This window comes from Canis aureus, chromosome 12, assembly GCF_053574225.1.
Source record: "Canis aureus isolate CA01 chromosome 12, VMU_Caureus_v.1.0, whole genome shotgun sequence".
Lineage (NCBI taxonomy): Eukaryota > Metazoa > Chordata > Mammalia > Carnivora > Canidae > Canis > Canis aureus.
Genome location: NC_135622.1, coordinates 14376235 through 14396169, shown reverse-complemented (window position 1 = coordinate 14396169; position 19935 = coordinate 14376235). Strand labels below are relative to the sequence as shown.

At 36.4% G+C, this 19935-nt stretch overlaps 1 protein-coding gene across 11 annotated transcripts in view; it reads left to right on the top strand.

Moving 5' to 3' along the window:
* The window catches only part of EXOC6B (exocyst complex component 6B), a 612331-nt gene that overhangs the window by 339739 nt on the left and 252657 nt on the right, over window positions 1–19935 (top strand). For all 11 annotated transcript variants that reach the window (XR_013349063.1, XR_013349062.1, XR_013349064.1 and 8 more), the window contains one exon: window positions 6480–6614. Coding sequence is in view for 8 of the 11 variants with exons in the window: in XM_077842877.1 (XP_077699003.1) it covers window positions 6480–6614 (135 nt within the window). In the remaining 3 variants the exon portion in view is untranslated. The remainder of the gene's footprint in view (window positions 1–6479; window positions 6615–19935) is intronic.

The window sequence follows — 19935 nt, the reverse complement described above, 5'->3', positions numbered from 1 at the left end:
ATAATACTTATAACTACCTGTTTAGATAATATCACTAAGGGAATTTGTAAAGCTGGAGAAGAGAAGTTGAAGGACTGAGCCCTTGGGCATTCCATTATTAAGGAGTCAGGAGAAAAGAGGAATTCACAAAGGAGACTGGGAAGGAGCCACTAGAGAACTAGGAAAAAAACAAAACAAAACAAAATAGGAATAATAACAAGAGTATTGTGTCTCAGAAGCCAAGTGAAGAAAGTATATCAAGAAGGAGGGAGTGGTCAGCTTGACAAATACTGATGATAGATCAGGTAAGATAAAGATTAAGAATTACTGTGAGACTGGGACACCTGGATGGCTCAGCGGTTGAGCATCTGCCTTTGGCTCTGGGCATGATCCTGGGGTCCTGGGATCGAGTCCCATGTTGGGCTCCCTGCAAGGAGCCTGCTTCTCCCTCTGCCTATGTCTCTGCCTCTCTGTGTCTTTCATGAATACATAAAATCTTTTTTTTTTTTTTTAAGAATTACTATGGGACTTATCAAGTTGGAGTACATTGGTGACCTCAATAAGATCATTTTTAATAGAACGAAGATAGGAGACTCCTGATGGAATAGGTTTAAAAGAGAGTGGATCCTGTACGGAAGAATTTCAAATACTTTATGTAGATAGTACCCTCTCAAGGAGGTGGAGCTTAGCTCCCACTCCTTGGATGTAGGTTGTATTTATGACTTGCATCTAACAAGTAGAGTATGGAAGGAGGGAAAAAATTCATAATGAAGAAACTTGCCACATGCTACCTTGGTCAGGTGATCAAGGTTAACATAATCATTGGTAAGTGATATTTGGTTGCACGTACCTTTGATATGATGATAAGGCATCTCTGATCTTCCAAATTTCACTGTAACCATGAGAAATAAATTAAACAAACCCAAATTGAAGGACATTCTACAAAATACCAGTGCTCCTTAAAATTGTTAAGGTCATCAGAAACAAGGAAAGTCTGAGAAACTGTCACAGACCAGAGGAGGCTAAGGAGACTTGACAACTAAATGTAATGTGGGATCTTAGAAGAGATCCTGAAAACGGTGAAGAACATTAGGGAGAAACTTGTGAAATCTGAATAAAGTGTGTTGCTCAATTAATAGTAATACACCAATGCTGGTTCCTTACTTGTGACAAATATACCATGGTAATGTATGATGTTAACAATAGGAGGAACTAGATGTGGCGTATTTGGGCTTTCTTTGCAACTATTTTGTAATATAAAACAGATATTTTAAAATAAAATAATATAAAACCATTTTAAAATCGTTTACTTAAACAATTTAATTGGAGACAGCAAGTAGAAGACAACTGTTTCAGAGGTAATTTTGTTACAAAGGTAAGCAAGAAAATGAGGGAGTTGACAGGGGAAGTACATTAAGAACAAATTTTTTATTTTTTTAATAGAAGTAACAGCATGTTATTTCTGATGAGAGTGATGCAATAGAAAGCAAAAAGTGATAGAAGTGATAGAAGAGAAAAAGGGAAATCTTTGGAGTAATGTCCTTGAGGAGGAGAGAGACTTTAGAATCTAATGCACAAGCAAAGGAATTGGCTTTAGGTGGTGTAAAGTTCATCTTTGGGTAACAGATGAGACTCAGATTATGTGGATGCAGATGGTGGTGGCTGGGCATATGTTATGGTGGCAGACTTCAAACACTGTTTTCTCAGTGAAAGATCTTCAGCTGAAAGTAGAGTTCCAGAACAAATGTTGGTGTTGAAGCAGAGAGAAAGTATATCTGGAGGTATGGAAAAGAGATTTGGTTGGTACTCGATGTGGTTATTTTGTAGCATTAAGTGCCCACTTTGGCTAGTGCATAGGAATTAAAGTGAGACTGGTCAGAATGGTTGTATATTTTCTTAAGCCATATTTAGCTGGAGATATAATAAATCCATATCAATAACAGTTTTCAGGAATTTGGTATGTATTATACTCAATACTTTATTATTTATATTAGTATTTATATTTAGTAATTTATAATATCAATTATTTCTTTAGTATGACATTGATGTTGTTATCTCAATTTTAAGATGATGAAAGATAGTAACTGCGTAAGGCCATATACAACCAGTAAGTAGTTTGGAAATAAGATTTGAGATAAGTTTTGAAATACAAAATTTTCTTTAAAAATAAGATTTGGAGTAAAGGTTTGAAATTTCTTTTGTTCTAAGCCTTTGCTCTTTCACTGCATTAATTTGCAAAACAGTATCATAGAGAGAAAGGAAACAAACCACCAGTTTATTCATCTCAGAATATCATAGATTAGTTAAGCTTGAAACAAAATTTTAAGATGAATCAAAAACATCTTACATTATTATGAAGAATGAATTGATAAAAAGACTTAAGATATAAACTGGATTTAAAAATATATTTATTATAGATGATAGAAATAATACACCTTCACTTTATGTTTCCACTCATATGTCATTTCCTTAAGGAGGCCTTCCTTGACCACCCTATCTGAGACCTACCATCACTGTGTAACTCCTTATTTCACTTCTATTCCCAGTGCTTATTATTACTTAACATTATGCTATATGTTCGTAAGTGTATGTGTTTACTCTAATCTCCACAAGGCCAGGGACTTTTGTCTTGTGTATAATTGTGTACAACTGTATTCTCATTCCTTGGCACATAGGAGTTCCTAATGGATGAAAGAGAGAGAAAGAAAAAAGAAAAGTAGAGAGGCAGGCTCTTAGGGTAAAGTGAAAGAAATTAAGACTTCCTATTAGGGGCACCTGGGTGGCTTAGTCCATGAAGCATTTCTGCCTTCAGCTTGGGTTGTGGTCTCAGGGTCCTGGGATCGAGCCCCGCATCAGGCTCCCTGCTCAGTGGGGAGCCTGCTTCTCCCCTTCCCTCTGCTGCTCCCCCTGCTTGTGTTCTCTCTCTCTCTCTCTGTGTCAAATAAACAAATAAAATCTTTAAAAAAAGAGTTCTTATTAGTGATACCATATTGAATATTTATGTATCTATTTTATTATAATAGTGCCCCAAGAGACCTGAATAAATAACCAATGCTTTCTTTTGAATATAATGTAGATTGATGGCAACATGTCTCTATCCTGTGTTATTTGTCTCCCATATAACAGTGTTTACCATCCCCTGTTGTTAACAGTATTAATGTTGCTAATATTATGTTAAAACATTTTATAATGAAGTCTTGTCAAATATAAGCCTTGTACTAGACCTTTGAATTTGGACCAGTAATTCCAAGTACTTCAGTATTTTTAGGTGTTTACTTTGGAAATGGTAAAAATGAGGAGTTGACCTAGCTTTTTGTATCTTTGCTGGGGTGAAATGGAGAAAAATTCCTTGAAATCTTAGGGAGAGCTTATTTTTGTGAATGAGAACAAACACTGCTATTTAGTTCTTTATCTTGTGAATCCAACAGTGGAAAAGCATTGGCAGTGTGGAGAGGGAGTGTGACTTCTCATTTTCTTGCTTTAGGTTAGTACTTTTGGAACTTTAGCATCCTGAATTCTCTGCTTTGGAAAACAAGATAAGGTAACAGGTGACTTCCACAGTCTACTCTGCTTTCCATTAGATTCTCTCTGCTACTGGGAATGAGAGACAGAAAAATTTTCTGCTTCTTAATGGTTTTTAACCTTAGTAACTCCTGTCATTTAATTGTGAGAGGTGGTTGTTTGCTTTAGTGTTCTCTCTCTCTCTCTCTCTTTTTGGACTCCTCACAGAACTCTACTTTATACCTAATCTGATGCTAATACCATGTCTTTGGAACAATGTTAAGGACAGTTCGGATTGCTGTGGTGATATATTTTTGTAAGAGAGTGGGAAGTGGGGATTAAAAATATCAAAGGAGCTCAAAACTCTGATGGAAGCTGATATCTGAAATTGCTTCATTGTATCCTTAAGTTCAGAATTACCCCCACAGTATCTGGCTTCACATTTGTAAATGCCCTTGTAAGGATTTTGGTTTTCTGTCATTCAGGAGTAGAGATCACTTAGACCTCATTAACAGACATTATTCCCTTTGAAAATGACATGGTATCTAATGTAATCCTAGAGGGTTTTAATAATCTATTCTATGCTCAGCAATGAAACATTTCAAAAGTGACTGACAGCCAATTGATGTAATTCATGGTGATCTTTTGTGTTGACAGATCTTTAAAAAGTCAAGGGAAATTACTACTGTACCTAGTGAAGCCGCCTCCTTTTTTTTTTTAAACTGTCAATATCCTGCAAAACAGGACAATTTTCTCTTTGACTGCCACTGTTTTTTATTTCAATAACATGACATGATTCCTCCTTATTATTAGGATTTCTTTTGATAGATAGAATGTGTTCCCTATAGGTAATGCTGACTTTAAAATAGAAATTCTTCAGTTCTCCAAATTAACTCTCTTACTTTTCTGATTTATATATCAAGACAACCTTGCCAGTAGCCACCTTCCTGAGGAAGAAGAGTGATTTAATTTAGACAATTTAAATTTTTAAAATGACTTTAGTCTTTCTCTGAGGGAGAAACATGTTGAAAGAAAGAGGGTGATGAATTGCTTATTTTGGTAGGTGTTTTTTCCTAGAGCACTCTACAGTTAAAAGTGTGATGTTTTGGGTAGTTTTATAGAAAGAGATAGTGTCTGTGTCCAAAACTCAGAGTCTTTAAATGAAGGGAAGGGGCTTTTTGAGGAATATGAAATTGTCTGATGAGTTGTGGGGAATAGTACAGAGATCTGATCCCTTTGTTGCCCTAACTTTTCATTTTTTTTGGAACTGCATCTCTGGGTCTCTGCCCTTTGCCCTCACGTTCCAAAAGCAGACATTTTCCCCCAGTTTCCAGCTGATCCTTGGGGAGTAGAAAGTACCTTTCTCCTTAGTCCAATCTATTACTAAAGCATTGTTATGATTTAATATGTATTTTTTTCAGAATGAACACTGTACGTTAGCCCTGTGCTGGTTTGCTGTTGGGGAGAGAAGAATGTACTTTCTGATTACAATCCTATTAACATTTTTGTTTAATATTCAGCAGTATAATACAATGACTGCTACTAAAGTGTAATTCCAACTTTTAAACATTTTTTAATTGTAAAATGTGTATTACCCCCCACCTTTATCTTCAGTTTCAACTTCTCTTTGTGTCATCTATCCACTCACCCCCCATTCCTTCTCTCACTGGACTAGAGGAACAACTAAGTTCACCTATAGCCTTACATACCCAAACTCCCCCTGTCTGCCACAACCCCCCCACCACACACATTCCTGTGGAAATAAAAAGTTAAAGATGTAGGAAAGAGAAACAAACAAACAAACAAAAAAAGGTTTTATTCCATTTTCTCTTCATATTTCTTTTAGACTCTGGGAAATATGAATAGTTTTCATAGTTGAAATAAGTAGTAGGTGCCCCTTTTTTAAAAAAATTTAAATTAATTTTTTTCATGGAGAGGTCTAGTTGATGGCAGACCCAGAATCTGATATTTCAGTCTTATGTACATAAGCGTGCAGCACTCCAGGGCTGCCATTTTATGCTTAAGCTAAAAGGCATTGTCAGAAGTCATTTCAGTGAGTCCATAATTTGAAGGTAGAAGACTTGGATTGAGTCCAAATTCCATTTAGGTTCTGTGGTCTAGAGAAAATCATTTCATTCTTGTTTCTGTTTAGTAAAATAGAAGCAATAATTATGCCCAGCTTAACTTAGTTTTCCAGGTTCCTGGGAAGACAATGTAAGAAAATGAATTGTGAACTACTTTGTAAACTTTAATTCTATCCTGACAATAAGAGTCATTCTTTCTCATCCTCCCCTCAAAGTTATTTATAGATGACTTTTTATCATACCAGTACTATGGTTTTTAAGAATCTTTCTTGTTAGAAAAGGAAAATAATATTAACGAAAGGATATTTAATCCTCAAAATAACTGTGTGAGTAGAAATTATTACTAAGAAATTATTACTAACAGTTTACAGATAAAGAAACAGAGAAATTAAGAAACTTTTTCTGGATTAATAATTTGTAAATAGTTGATTTGCTGGTTTTTCTGACTGTAATGCCCACATTATTTCTTCTGTAAGCTAATATAGTTTGTTAATATCCTGTAGTCTATTTGCCGTTTATTATGCCTAATTTTGAAACTTCTTGCCATTTTCTTGTTCTTTCGCGGGGGGGGGGGGGGGTATTTATTTCATTCATTTGGCAATTATTTGTTGCCAGGCTCTGTGCTAAACACTAGCAGTCTTCGTTCTTAGTCTCTTAAACAGAAGAAGACATCTGTTTAAAATAGAGAGACAAGTGCTCTTCTCCTAGGGGGAATGCAAGATGCTTTGGGAGTCAGGGAAGGCTTCTTAGAGGAATTACAACCTAAGCCCATGCTCTAACAAACCCTTTGTAGACTACAAAAGGCCCCTACCATATTTTGCCTTTTGTTTTTTCCTCTACCAGCAGATTGATACTGAGCCATTTGTTTTCGGGTAAATAGTCAAATGACTCTTACATGTGCTTGTTATTTTCTAGCTTGTCCAGATTATTATCAATACAACACACTTGGAGAAATCCTGTAAGTACTTGGAAGAATTCATCACCAACATCACTAATGTGCTTCCAGAGACAGTCCACACCACCAAGCTCTATGGCACCACAACTTTTAAGGTGAGAGGGCCCTATGGCCTCTGGTGTGCATAGTCTGGGGCATTCTACCTAAAATAGCTTTGTTTCTCCCAAGATGCATACTAGTGTGATTCATAACATGGTTTTGAGAATAAGGGCTTATGATTTCCTTAAAAAAACAAATATCAATGCTAATTTCTAGATGTTTAAACTTAAAAATTTCTACAAGTCTGTCCACTAAATATTCCTTGTATTTTGTACTTGAAAATGGCTATTTCCTCAGTTGGGCCTCGTCTTAATCACGAAGTCTAAAGTATTCTCTTAATCTTAGGATTTTTATTTATTTGTTCATGAGAGACACAGAAAAAGAGGCAAAGACATAGGCAGAGGGAAAAGCAGGCTCCTTGCAGGGAGCACAATGTGGAACTCTATCGCTAGACCCACAGGATCACGCCCTGAGCCAAAGGCAAACGCTCAACCACTGAGCCACCCAGGTGCCCCAAATTTTTAAAATTAGCTGTTCTTGCTTCTTTGTGTCCTGTGTCCAGTTTTTTTCACCTTACTTTTTAGTGAGGCATTTCTGTCCCTTTCTATTGTAGACAGGAATTTTATAATCATTTCACAAGGCCCCACCACTAGTTTTGATCTAGATTTTGATCAAACGGGAAAAATGACACTATTGTAGAGCAAAAGACAGAGAGTTTTTGGAGAGTAAATGAATGAATGAGTGAATTTATTTATTTATTTTACTTTTTTAAAAATTTAATTGGTCAATCTATAGTATAACACCCATGCTCATCCCATCAAGTGCCCTTCTTAGTGCCTGTCACCTAGTTACCCTATCCCCCCACCCACTTCTTCAGCAACCCAACAAATGTTGGAGAAGATGTGGAGAAAGGGGAACCCTCTTGCACTGTTGGTGGATATGCAAATTGGTACAGCCACTCTGGAAAACAGTGTGGAGAGTCCTCAAGAAGTTAAAAGTAGAGCTACCCTACCCCCCAGCAATTGCACTACTGGGTATTTACCCCAAAGATACAGATGTAGTGAAATGCTGGGACACTTGCACCCCAAAGTTCATAGCAGCAATGTCCACAATAGCCAAACTGTGGAAGGAGCCACGATGTCCTTTGACAGATGAATTGATAAAGAAGGTGTGGTTTATGTACACAATGGAACATTACTCAGCCATGAGAAAGGATGAATACCCACCATTTGCTTCAACATGGATGGAACTGGAGGGTGTTATGCTGAATGAATCAAGGTAATGCTGGCCTCATAAAATGAGTTTGAAAGTATTCCCTCCCTTTTTGTTCTTTGAAACAGCTTTAATAGAATAGGTATTATTTCTTCTTTAAACATTTGGTAGAATTCCCCTGAGAAGCCATCTGGCCCTGGACTTTTGTGTTGGGAGGTTTTTGATGACTGCTTCAATTTCCTCACTGGTTATTGGCTTGTTCAGGTTTTCTATTTCTTCTTGTTCCAGTTTTGGTAATTTGTGGAATTCCAGAAGAAATGCATCCATTTCTTCTAGATTACCTAATTTGTTGGCATATAGTTTTCCTCATAGTACTTTCTTTTTTAAAGATTTTTAAAATTTACTTATTCACGAGAGACAGAAAGAGAGAGAGAGAGGCAGAGACACAGGCAGAGGTAGAAGCAGGATCCACGCAAGGAGCCTGATGTGGGACTCGATCCTGGGATTCCAAAGGCAGATGCTGAACCGCTGAGTCACCCAGGCGTCCCTCATAGTATGTTTTTAAAATCGTTTGTGTTTCCTTGGTATTGGTTGTGATCTCTACTCCGTTTATTAATTTGAGTCTTTCCCTTTCTTTTTAATAAGGCTGGCTAGGGTTTATCTATCTTCTTAATTCTTCTTAGAACCAGCCCCTGGTTTTGATCTGTTCTACAGTTCTTCTGGTCTCTATTTCATTGAGGTCTGCTCTAATCTTTATTATATCTCTTCTTTTTGGTTTAGGCTTTATTTGCTGTTCTTTCTCCAGTTCCTTTAGGTGCAGGGTTAGCTTGTGTATTTGAGGTTATTCTGATTTTTTTGGCGACTTGTATTGTATTTTCCTTTTAGGACCACTTTTGCTGTATCCCAAAGGTTTTGAATGGTTGTATTTTCATTTTCATTTGTTTCCATGAATCTTTTTAATTCTTCTCTAATTTCCTGGTTGACCCATTCATCTTTTAGTAGGATGCTCTTTAACCTCCATATGTATGAATTTCTTCCAAATTTCTTCTTGTGATTGAGTTGTAGTTTCAAAGCACTGTGGTCTGAAAATATGCAGGGGACAATCCCAATCTTTTGGTATTGGTTGAGACCTGATTTGTGACCCAGTATGTGGTCTATTCTGGAGAAAGTTCCATGTGCACTTGAGAAGAATGTGTATTCAGTTGCATTAGGATAGAAAGTTCTGTATATATCTGTGTAATCTGTTTGGTCCAGTGTATCCTTCAAGGTCCTTGTTTCTTTGGTGATGTTCTGCTTAGAAGATCTGTCATTTGCTGAAAGTGCCATGTGAAGTCTCCTACTATTAGTGTATTATTATCTAAATATCTCTTTACTTTGGTTATTAATGGATTGATATATTTGGCAGCTCCCACATTAAGGGCATAAATATTCATGATGTTAGGTCTTCTTGTTGGCTAGACCCTTTAAGTGTGATATAGTGTCCCTCTTCATCTCTTACTACAGTCTTTGATATAAGCCTTAATTCATCTGATATGAGGATTGCTACCCCAGCTTTCTTTTGAGGACCATTTGAATGATAAATTGTTCTCCACCCTTTCATTTGTAGGCTGGAAGTGTCCTTAGATCAAAATGAATCTCTTATAGACAGCATATAGATGGGTCTTGCTTTTTTATCCAGTCTGATACCCTGTGTCCTTTGATGGGATTGTTGAGTCCTTTTATGTTCAGAGTAACTATTGAAAGATATGAATTTAGTGTCATTGTATTACCTATACAGTCTTTGTTTTTGTGGATTGTTTCTTTGGGCTCCCTCTTTCTTTTACAGAGTCCCCCTTAATATTTCTCACAGAGCCAATTTTTGTGGTCACATATTCTTTTGGTTTCTGCCTATCCTGGAAGATCTTTATCTCTCTTTCTATTCTGAATGACAGCCTTGCTGGATAAAATATTCTTAGCTGCATGTTCTTCTCATTTAGTACCCTGTATATATCATGCCAACCCTTTCTGGCCTGCCAGGTCTCTGTGGAGAGGTCTGCTGTTAATCTGATATTTCTCCCCATATAAGTTAAGAATCTCTTGTCTCTCACTGCTTTAAAAATTTTCTCTTTATCTTTGCAATTTGCAAGTTTCACTATTAAATGTCGAGGTGTTGAGTGTTTTTATTGATTTTTTGGGGGAGAGATTCTCTTTATGTCTTGGATCTGAATGTCTGTTTCCTTCCCCAGATTAGGGAAGTCCTCAGCTATGATTTGTTCAAATATACTCTGTGGTCCTCTCTCTCTCTCAGCCTCTTCTGGAATCCCAATTAAATGTATATTGTTCCTTCTCAAGCTATCATTTATTTCCCTAAGCCTTTCCTCCTGGGCTCTTGTTTTTCTCTTTTTTACCCAGCTTCCTTCCTTTCCATCAACTTGCCTTCTATGTCACTCACTCTCTCTTCCACCTCATTAACCCTAGCAGTTAGAGCATCCAGTTTGGATTGCATCTCAGTTAAATTATTTTTCATTCGGCCTGATTAGATTTCAATTCTGCAGTAACAAAGTCTCTAGAGTCCTTTATGCTTTTTTCCAGAGCCACCAGTAACTTTATAATTGTACTTCTGAATTGAATTTCTGATATCATATTTAAATCCACATTCTGTAACTCTGTGTCAGAGAGTATTGCTTCTGGTTCTTTCTTTTGTGGTGAATTCTTCCTTCTAGTCATTTTGTCCAGTGCAGACTGGCTGTATGAACAGGCTGAATCAAAAATATCAACTATGACCTAAGTAGAATACACCCTAGATGATTTGGAAGAGGTCAGAGACCAGAAAATAAAAAGAACAGAACAAAATAAAAGGACCACTAAAATGAAAAAAAAAAAAATTAAAATAAAGACATAAAAACAAAAAACCAAAAACAAAGCAGAAAAAATGAAAGAAAAGAAAAATAAAGGGAGGGGTGCTGGTGGTGAGGAAGTGGTAGTGAACCTCTCTTGGTTCTGAGCATATTTTGTTCTGTATGTTAGAAGATGCCCAATCCTAAATTTATATAAGTCAACAATACTTATATAAGTCCCACATTGACCAAAGTAACATAAACAAGATAAAAGAAGGGGGCAGAATGGGAAGGAAGAGAGAATATTATCTCACAGAATGAATCAACATGGTATTCCACTTGGTTCTGGGTGTATTTTGGTTGTGTGTTAGAAGGTACTAACTTCCACAACTATAAAACAAAATATGACTGAGAAAACAAAAAACAAAAACCCATATCTCACATATCTACCAAAATTAAATTGAATGCGTTGAAGGGAATCCAGAAGTGAAAAATATATCTAAGACATGTAACTGTAGAAATATGAAAGTCAAAAAGGAAAAAAACTTAAAAACTAAGAGTTGGTAAAATATTGAAGTTAAGGTGGGAAAAGAGAAAAAACATTGGAAATTTGCAGCCTGATATCAAAAGGAGTTGTAAAAAAACAAATAAATAAAGGACCCTCTAGTTCTATTATCCCTCAGTCCTGGAGCTTTCCAATACTGCTTGTACACTAAACTTGCTCTTCTCCTTTCTTCCAGCTGATCTTCTGGGGGAGGGGTCTGCTGTGCTGATTCTCAGACGTCTGTGCCTGGGGGAGGTGCCCCGACCCCGCCAGGTGCTGGGCTCAGTGTGAGCTGTTTATTCTGTGAGGCCTTTGTTCCCTGGCGGCCCTGCCTCTCCCAGGCACAAGGTGGAACAAAGAAAAAAACATGGCGGCGGCCAGATTTCCAGCTCTGGAGTCAGCTAGCTCCCCGCGAATACCTATCTGCAGTCTCCCAATCCACACTGGCCTAGATGCTCCTGAGGGCAGGCACAGGTGCACTGATTTGCACAGCTTGCAGGGCACCCAACAGTAGGAAAGTTCTCACTTTCCTGTGCCCTCCCTGCTTCTACCTGTCCCAAAGGGAACAGAGGATAGCCGACTTTATCTGCCTCAGAGCCTTTGGATCCAGGGCCCTGTGCCACTGGATTCGTGCTCCCGGGGACTGCCTGTCTCGAAGTGAACAGGGTACAGACATCTCAGTTCGTTGCCAGGCTCTAGGGTAAAGGGCCCTTTGGAACTGGCCCGTGTAACCCGGGCGGCCTTCTCCACAATGCCCCAAGGGCTGCGGTGCTCCAGCCCTTTACTGGGATCACACCAAGGTTTGTGATGAGCTTTCCCCTCCGGCGCCATCTTATAGTGACTCGGGGAATGTTGATGCCACACAGCCCCTCCTTTGATTCTGCCCAATTTCCCTGCTAAGCACTTTTCTGTCAGGGAAAAACTCAGGCATGGATTTTTAAAGTTCCTGCTTGTCCAGGGCTGGGCTTTTGTACCCCAGAGCCTTTCACTGCTCCACTTTAGCCCTGCTAGTCAGGGTTCTCCTCACCACTTTATTTCTATTTTATTTTTTTCGCCTTCCTATCTTGTTAGAAGCAAAAACTCTTCTCTCTGTAGCATTCCAGCTCTTCTCTCTTTACATCTCAGGTCAAATTTGTAGATGTTCAGGATGTTTTGAAAGTTATCTAGGTAAGTTTGTGGGACCAGATGAGTTGAGGACTCCTACTCCTATGCCATCTTGCCAGTCTCCCTTGTAAATGACTTAATTAAAAGAGCCTTAAGTAACTCCTTTGTAATGCCATGTTAGCTTTAGATAAATATTAAGCAGAAAGAGTAATAGGGTAACATCTTATTCACTAAAATGATTACTAACCTGTATGTTTTGATTTTTTATTATTTGATTGTTTTAGTTTTGAATAAGGTCTGTTTCATCCTTTTGTAATCTAGAGGTTGATATTAATTAGATATAAAGTTGTAGAGTTGAAATCATGATTTATGTCCACTAGTGTCTACTTTTTCCTATCATTTTTATCATCTTTCCCTATTTATTGGCACTTCCTTTGAAAGGAGATTTAAAACCAGAAATCAAATTTGATTCATAACTGCTAATCATATTTTATGAGATAAAAACTGTTAGTAAGATCTCCTTTTTCTTTTATAAGAAAAGAAATGAGAAAGAACCTCAGTAGCCAAAGCAATCTTCAGAAAGAAGAAGAAAGCTAGAAGTATCACACTTCCTGATTTCAAATTCTATTATAAAGCTATAGTAATCTAAAAAATATGGTATTAGCAAAAATACGTATGCACAGATCAATAGAACAGAACAGAGAGCCAGAAATAAACCCATGCATATATGGTCACATAATTTACAACAAAGGTGTATGCACAAGAGTACACAATGTGTAAAGAATAATCTCTTCAATAAATGGATAGTCGCATGTAAAAGAATGAAACTGGACCCCCATTTTTATACCATAAACAAAAATCAACTCAAAATCAACTAAAGATTTGAATGTAAGATCTGAATTATAAAACTTCTGTAAGAAAAAACATGGTGTGTTTGGGCACCTGGGTGGCTCAGTGGTTGAGCTTCTGCCTTTGGCTCAGGTCATGATCTCAGGGTCCTAGGATCAAGTCCTGCATCAGCTTTCCCACAGGGAGCCTGCTTCTCCCTTTGCCTATGTCTCAGCCTCTTTCTCTCTCCCTGTGTCCTTCATGAATAAATAAATAAAATCTTAAAAAAAAAAGAAAGAACACATGGTGAGTAAATTCCTTGACACTGGTCTTGGCATTGATTTTTAAATTTAGTACCAAAGCAACAGTAAATGTAAATGGGACTACATTAATCTAAAAAGCTTCTGCACAGTAACAGAAACCCAACCAAACACAAGAGCAACTGATGGAATGAGAGAAAATATTTCCAAATCTCATAAGGGGTTAATATCCAAAATATATAAATTACTCATATAACTCAATAGCAAAAACACAAATAATCCAACTAAACCAGAGCAGAGGAACTGAATAGACATTTTTTTTCTAAAGAAGACATACAAATGGCCAACAGGTACATGAAAAAATATTTACAACACTAATCATCAAGGACGTGCAAATCAAAACCACAATGAAATACTACCTCATACCTGTTAGAACAGCTATTATCGAAAAGACAAGAAGGAACAAATTCTTGCAAAGACAGAGAGAAAAGAGAACCCTTGTGTGCTGTCGATGGGCATGTAAATTGGTACAGTCTCTATGGAAGATAGTATGGAGATTACTCAAGCAATTAAAAGTAGAACTGTATGATCCAGCAATCCACTTCTGGGTGTATATCTAAAGAAATAAAAATCATTATCTTGAAGAGATATCTATACTTCCATGTTTATTGCAGCATTATGCACAATAGCCAAGATATGCAAACAATGTAAGTGTTTATCAACAGATGAATGGATAAAGGAAATGTATATATACATAGTGGAATATTGTTAAACCAAGAAAATAAGGAAATTCTGCCATTTGTCGCAATATAGATGGACTTTGAGGGTATTATGTGAAATAAACCAGATAGAGGACAAATGCTGCATGATATCATTTGTATGTGGAATCTTTAAAAAAAAAAAAGTCAAGAAACAGAGAGGAGAGTGGTTGCCAGGGTCTGGAGGGTGGGGAAAATAGAAATTGGTAAAGGGGTACAAACTTTCAGCTATACAATGAGTAAGATTTGAGGATCTAATGTAAAACATGGTAGCTATAGTTGATAATACTGTATTGTATAATTGCAATTTTCTAAGAGAATATAACTTAAGTGTTCTCATAAAAAATGTAAATGTGCAAGGTAATGAATTTTAATACCTAGGTGATGAGAATCCTTTCATAGTGTGTGTGTGTGTGTGTGTGTGTATATGTATATAAATCACCAAAATGCACATTTTAAATATAATTTTATTTTCAATATACCTCAATAAAGCTGAAAAAATGAGATGTTCACAAATATTCTTTATGTACATATGTGATTAGGTCAGCTGCTAGATGAGTTACACATTCATGATGTCACCATGGATTATTTGTTTAAATTACCTAAAAAAAATTTATTAAACATTATGTTATATTGGTACCATTAGTTGAAAATTTCTAATAGTGTCTCATTCCATTAATATTGAAACTCTTATAGTGAAGAAAAGATTTGTCTACTAAAGAAGATCCATGAATGAGCATGATAAGAGCTTTAAGAACTTTAGCATTACCTTAGACAGTAATAGGAATTATAATTCCTATAAAATCTTAGCAGTTTTGTGGAGCACAGGCAATAATTTTGTCAAAAATATTTCTGCTTGATTTGCTATGGAAGCCAAAACTTCTCCAGGAAAGCACATGTGGGCAGGGCTATGGTTTAATGTTCACCAGAGAAGAGGGAGTTAGGGAGTTAAAATGTGAGGTTCATTTATACTTGTCTCATATGGGGAATATATATAGTATGTATTGCTACTCTTCCCTTAACCCACCGCAATTTTCTTATTTCAAGGGCTTTTCAAATTATGGTCAGAAATCCTCCCTAAGGATGGCTTGTGTAATTTGTTGTTCCTCCAGCATTAAAATTGCTGAGGGAAAATTAAAGGCAGACAGGAAGCCATAGGAGTTGAGCAGCCAGTTAAATACTTAGTAAAGGAGAAGTTCTGGAGACCACTAAAGGTCATGTTGACAAGTGCTTATTGGAAACACTGATTGCTTAAAACACATTGAAAGTTTATTTTTACCAGGACTGTTTCAGACCAACTACCCCAGAACTCAGTATAAACATGGCAATTATAACAGCTACATGTTGTGTATTTTCCTAAGCTACTGTTTCCAGAAAACTTTCCTTTGCAGATGGAAACCTTTATGCTGAAAAAGGGGCAAAAATAATCAGAAGGTCTTCAAGGTATTTTCCTGCAGAACTGCCTCTTGTTTCTTCATTATGTGACATAATGAAGCTGGCATTATTAGCTTTCCTTGTTCATAAGAATTTCCTTACTCTTACAAAATAGGATGAGGTTATTTATTAACCTGCTCCCTCACAAATACTGTTTGTGTACCTACTATGCAACAATCTCATAGGTTCTTGGGTAGAGAGAGAAAACATACTTATTCCTTGGATTTAGAATTTATACCTATAGGGAGGACAGGCACTGTAACTTTTATAGAGACCTTTGTGAAAAGTACTAGAATATTACAATAAATACATTCAATCCCTCGACAATTCTACAAATTTGTATGAAGCATCTACTACATACCAGGCAATTTATGGGTATGAACTGAATAAACAAGTCTCCTGACTTTACAGAGTTTATATTGTTCTGTGGATGATAGATGATAAACAAACAAAAATATCTCATTTAATCTCAGGTAATGACAAGAACTAAGAAGAAAAATAAATGACCTGAATGAAATGAGGAATAACATAATTTGGATTTCTGATAGATAAACATTCCATTCAGAGGTACCAATACAATAGTAGATATTGGTATGTTCAAGGAAAAACAGGAGGTTCAGTTTGGCAGTGATGTATCTATCATTGGAGGTAGAAGTGGTAAGAAATGAGATAGTCAGGAATATGATATTTTCTGGATTTGTAGGCCACAGTTAATACTTTGGTTTTTATTCTGAATTGAAATGGGAGGCCATTAGAAATACAAGTGGTGGTGACAATCTGATTTATATATTAATGGGTACCCTGGTTGCTGTGTGGAAAACATATGCTGTAGGTCAGTGAGGGTGGAAGAAGAGGCGTTGTTAATTTGGACTTTATTGCAGTACTCTAGGTAAGAGATAATGCTTTTTGGATGACTGTGATAGGATGATGACAGTGGTAAGAAATATTTTTGAAGGTGAAGTTGGCAAGTTTTACTGCTAAATTAGGGATGAGGTTATAAGAGAGAGAGTGGGGGCAAGGATAATTCCAAGATTTTTGAACTGAGCAAACTGGATGAATAGTGGAGCTATTCTGTGAAATGGAGAACATTGAGAGAATAACAGACTTGAGGAGAGGCAGTGGAGTCAAGACTTCCATTTTGGACATATTAAGCTTCCGATATTTAGTAGTCATCTGCATAGAGATATTAAATTGACAAGACAAAGTCATAGCTGGACATAAAAATTTAGAACTCATTCATATAAAGATAGCATATAATGCCATGGGGCTGGCTTTCTTCTGGAAATTGAATATAGATAGAGAAAAGATGAGAGAGCCTCCAAGGGAAATCAACATATGTAGGTCTAGAAGACGTGGAGAAAGCCACAGAGGATGACAATGCTTATCTCAGCTTTGAGACCTTCAGGGAGGACTTCCCAGAAAAGGCACAATAGGAGATGGGTCTGGGACCAGCAGGAAGTGTCCAGATGGAGGGAAGCTGAAGATGATGGAGTAAGAGGCATTTTTAGGAGAAGCAACTTCATGTAGAAAGATGAAAGAATAAAATAAAACCAGACATATTCAGAGTAGAATAAGGGGCACAGTGAGATAGAAAAGTAATTAAATGTCAACACTTTGTATTGATAGATAATTAGGATTTTACCCTACTGAAGTCTTTGAGAGACTTCACGCAAGGATATGTTGCATTTCTTAATTAAATTTTTTATTTAAATTCAATTTAGTTAACATACGCTGTACTATTTCAGAGATAGAATTTAGTGATTCATCAGTTGTCTACAACACTCCGTGCTCATTATTTGAAGTGCCTTCCTTAATGCCCATCACCCAGTTATGCCATCCTTCCATCCACCTCCTCTCTAGCAACCCTCTGTTTCCTATAGTTAAGAGACTCTTAGGGTTTGCCTCCCTCTCTGTTTTCATATTATTTAATTTTTCCTTCCCTTCCTCTATGTTCATCTGTTTTGTTTCTTAGATTTCATATATGAGTGAAATAATACGATATTTGTCTTTCTCTGTATATGTTGCATTAAAAAAATCATTTTAGAAAGGGATGCCCAGGTGGTGCAGCAGTTTAGTGCCTGCCTTTGGCCCAGGGCATGATCCCTGAGTTCCAGGATCAAGTCCCACATCAGGCTCCCTGCATGGAGCCTGCTTCTCCCACTGCCTGTCTCTCTCTTTCTCTCTCTCTCTCTCATGTGTCTCTCGTGAATAAATAAGATCTTAAAAAAAAATCATTTTACCTTGCCTAATTAAAAAGAAGAAAGGATTGAAAGAAGGGTGGAAGGAAGGAAGGAAAGAAGAGAAAGAAGAAAGGAAGGAGTAAATAAATCACAATCACTTGAAATTCATTATCAGAGGAAATTAAGTACTTAGAAAACTTTGTGTAACTATACTAATAAATTTGAGGATATATTGGAAAATTTATGATAAAAATTAATTCAAGAAGATCTGGAAAATTGACTAATAACTATGAAAGAAATTAAAAAGTTACTAAAGACTTCTTAAATTTGAACAAGATTCATATGATTTTTTAAAATTTTATTTATTTATTCATGAAAGATACAGAGAGAGTGAGAGAGACAGGCAGAGGGAAAAGCAGGCTCCATGCAGGGAGCCCAGCGTGAGACTCGATCCCGGGACTCTGGAATTATGCCTTGAGCCAAAGGCAGATGCTCAACCACTGAGCCACCCAGGCATCCCGATCCATATGATTTTATCAGTGAATTCATTTAAGCCTTCATGAAACAGATAATTTCTGTATTATTTAAACTATTCCAGATTGTAGAGAAAAAAAAGGAAACTAACTTCATTTTTAAAAATAAACGTAATAATGATTCCAAACACAGAGAAACCACAAACAATAATCTGAACCATTAAATGTAAATATTGATGTAAAAACCATAAATAATAGTCTATCAAACATAATCTAGAAGGACACAGAAAGTAGAAATTAATATTAAGAATATGGGAATGATTAGTATTAGGAAACTGCTTAAAGAAAAAGAAAACTATTTTAAATTGTCCACTTCTGTAATAGATCAAATAAGAAAAAATACATGAGTATTTAAAAGATACTAAAATGGTATTTTATATAAGGCATCATCTCTTCCTGCTAAAATATCTTGGTAAACCCATCTATCAGTAATTGACAGATCCTGGGGGCAGAAATTGACAGATTCAGGAGGATGTAGTTGAACTGAATGGTACTATCAGTCAACTGGACCAAATTGACATTTGCAGAATAGTTCATCCAACAATAGTGGAATTCTTATCAAGCTCATAAGAGCATTCATCAAAACAGACCACGTTCTGGCTAATAAACACAAAATTGTTAAAATCTTAACAAATTTTAAATAATAGAAATCTTACAAAACCTGCTCTTGGCCACATGGAATTTAACTGTAGAAATAAATAACAGAAAGATAGCTTTAAAATCCCCAAATATTTGGATATTAACCAGCACACTAAAAGTAATATGTGGGTCAAAGAAAAAGTCTCAAAGAGAAATTAACAAGTATATCAAACTAAATGAAAATAAAATTCAATTTATTGAAATTTGTGATATCACCAAAAGCATTGCTTGGAAGGGAATTTATAGCATTAATTGCATATATTAGATAAGAAATTTCTAAAATCAATAATCTTTGCTTCTATCCTAAGAAACTAGAAAAGGAAGAGCAAATTAAATCTACAGTGATCAGAAGGAAAGAAAAAAAATTAGAGCTGAAATGGTTTTTGTATAGAAAATCAAAAGCGAAAAAAAAAAAGAAAGAAAATCAAAAGCGAAAAATTAACAAAACCAAAGGCTGGTTCTCAGTACGATCAATAAAATGGATAAACCTTGAGCCAAGCTAACCAAGAATAAAAGAAGGAAGGCTCAAATTATTACTGTCATAAGTGAAAGAGGGGCAATCACTACAGATTCTATGGACTTTTTTTTTTTTTTTTTTTTATGATAGTCACAGAGAGAGAGAGAGAGAGAGGCAGAGACAGAAGCAGGCTCCATCCACCAGGAGCCCGATGTGGGATTCGATCCTGGATCTCCAGGATCGTGCCCTGGGCCAAAGGCAGGCACCAAACCGCTGCGCCACCCAGGGATCCCTGGATTCTATGGACATTAAAAGAGTAAAGGAATATTATGAACAACTCTATACTCACAGTTCGATAACCTACATGAAATGAATCAATTCATTGAAAGGCATGGTTTACCAAAACTCACAAGAAGAAATAGATAATCTGAATACCTTGTATCTATTGAAGAAATTGAATCAATAATTAGTAGCCTTCTAAGACAGAAAACATCAAGTCCAGTTGAAAATGTTGTAGAAGACACAAATAAATGGAAAGATAGACCTTGTTCATGGTTTTGAAAGAATTTCAAATGGTTTGAAAGAGTATTGTTAAAATGTCCATACTACTCA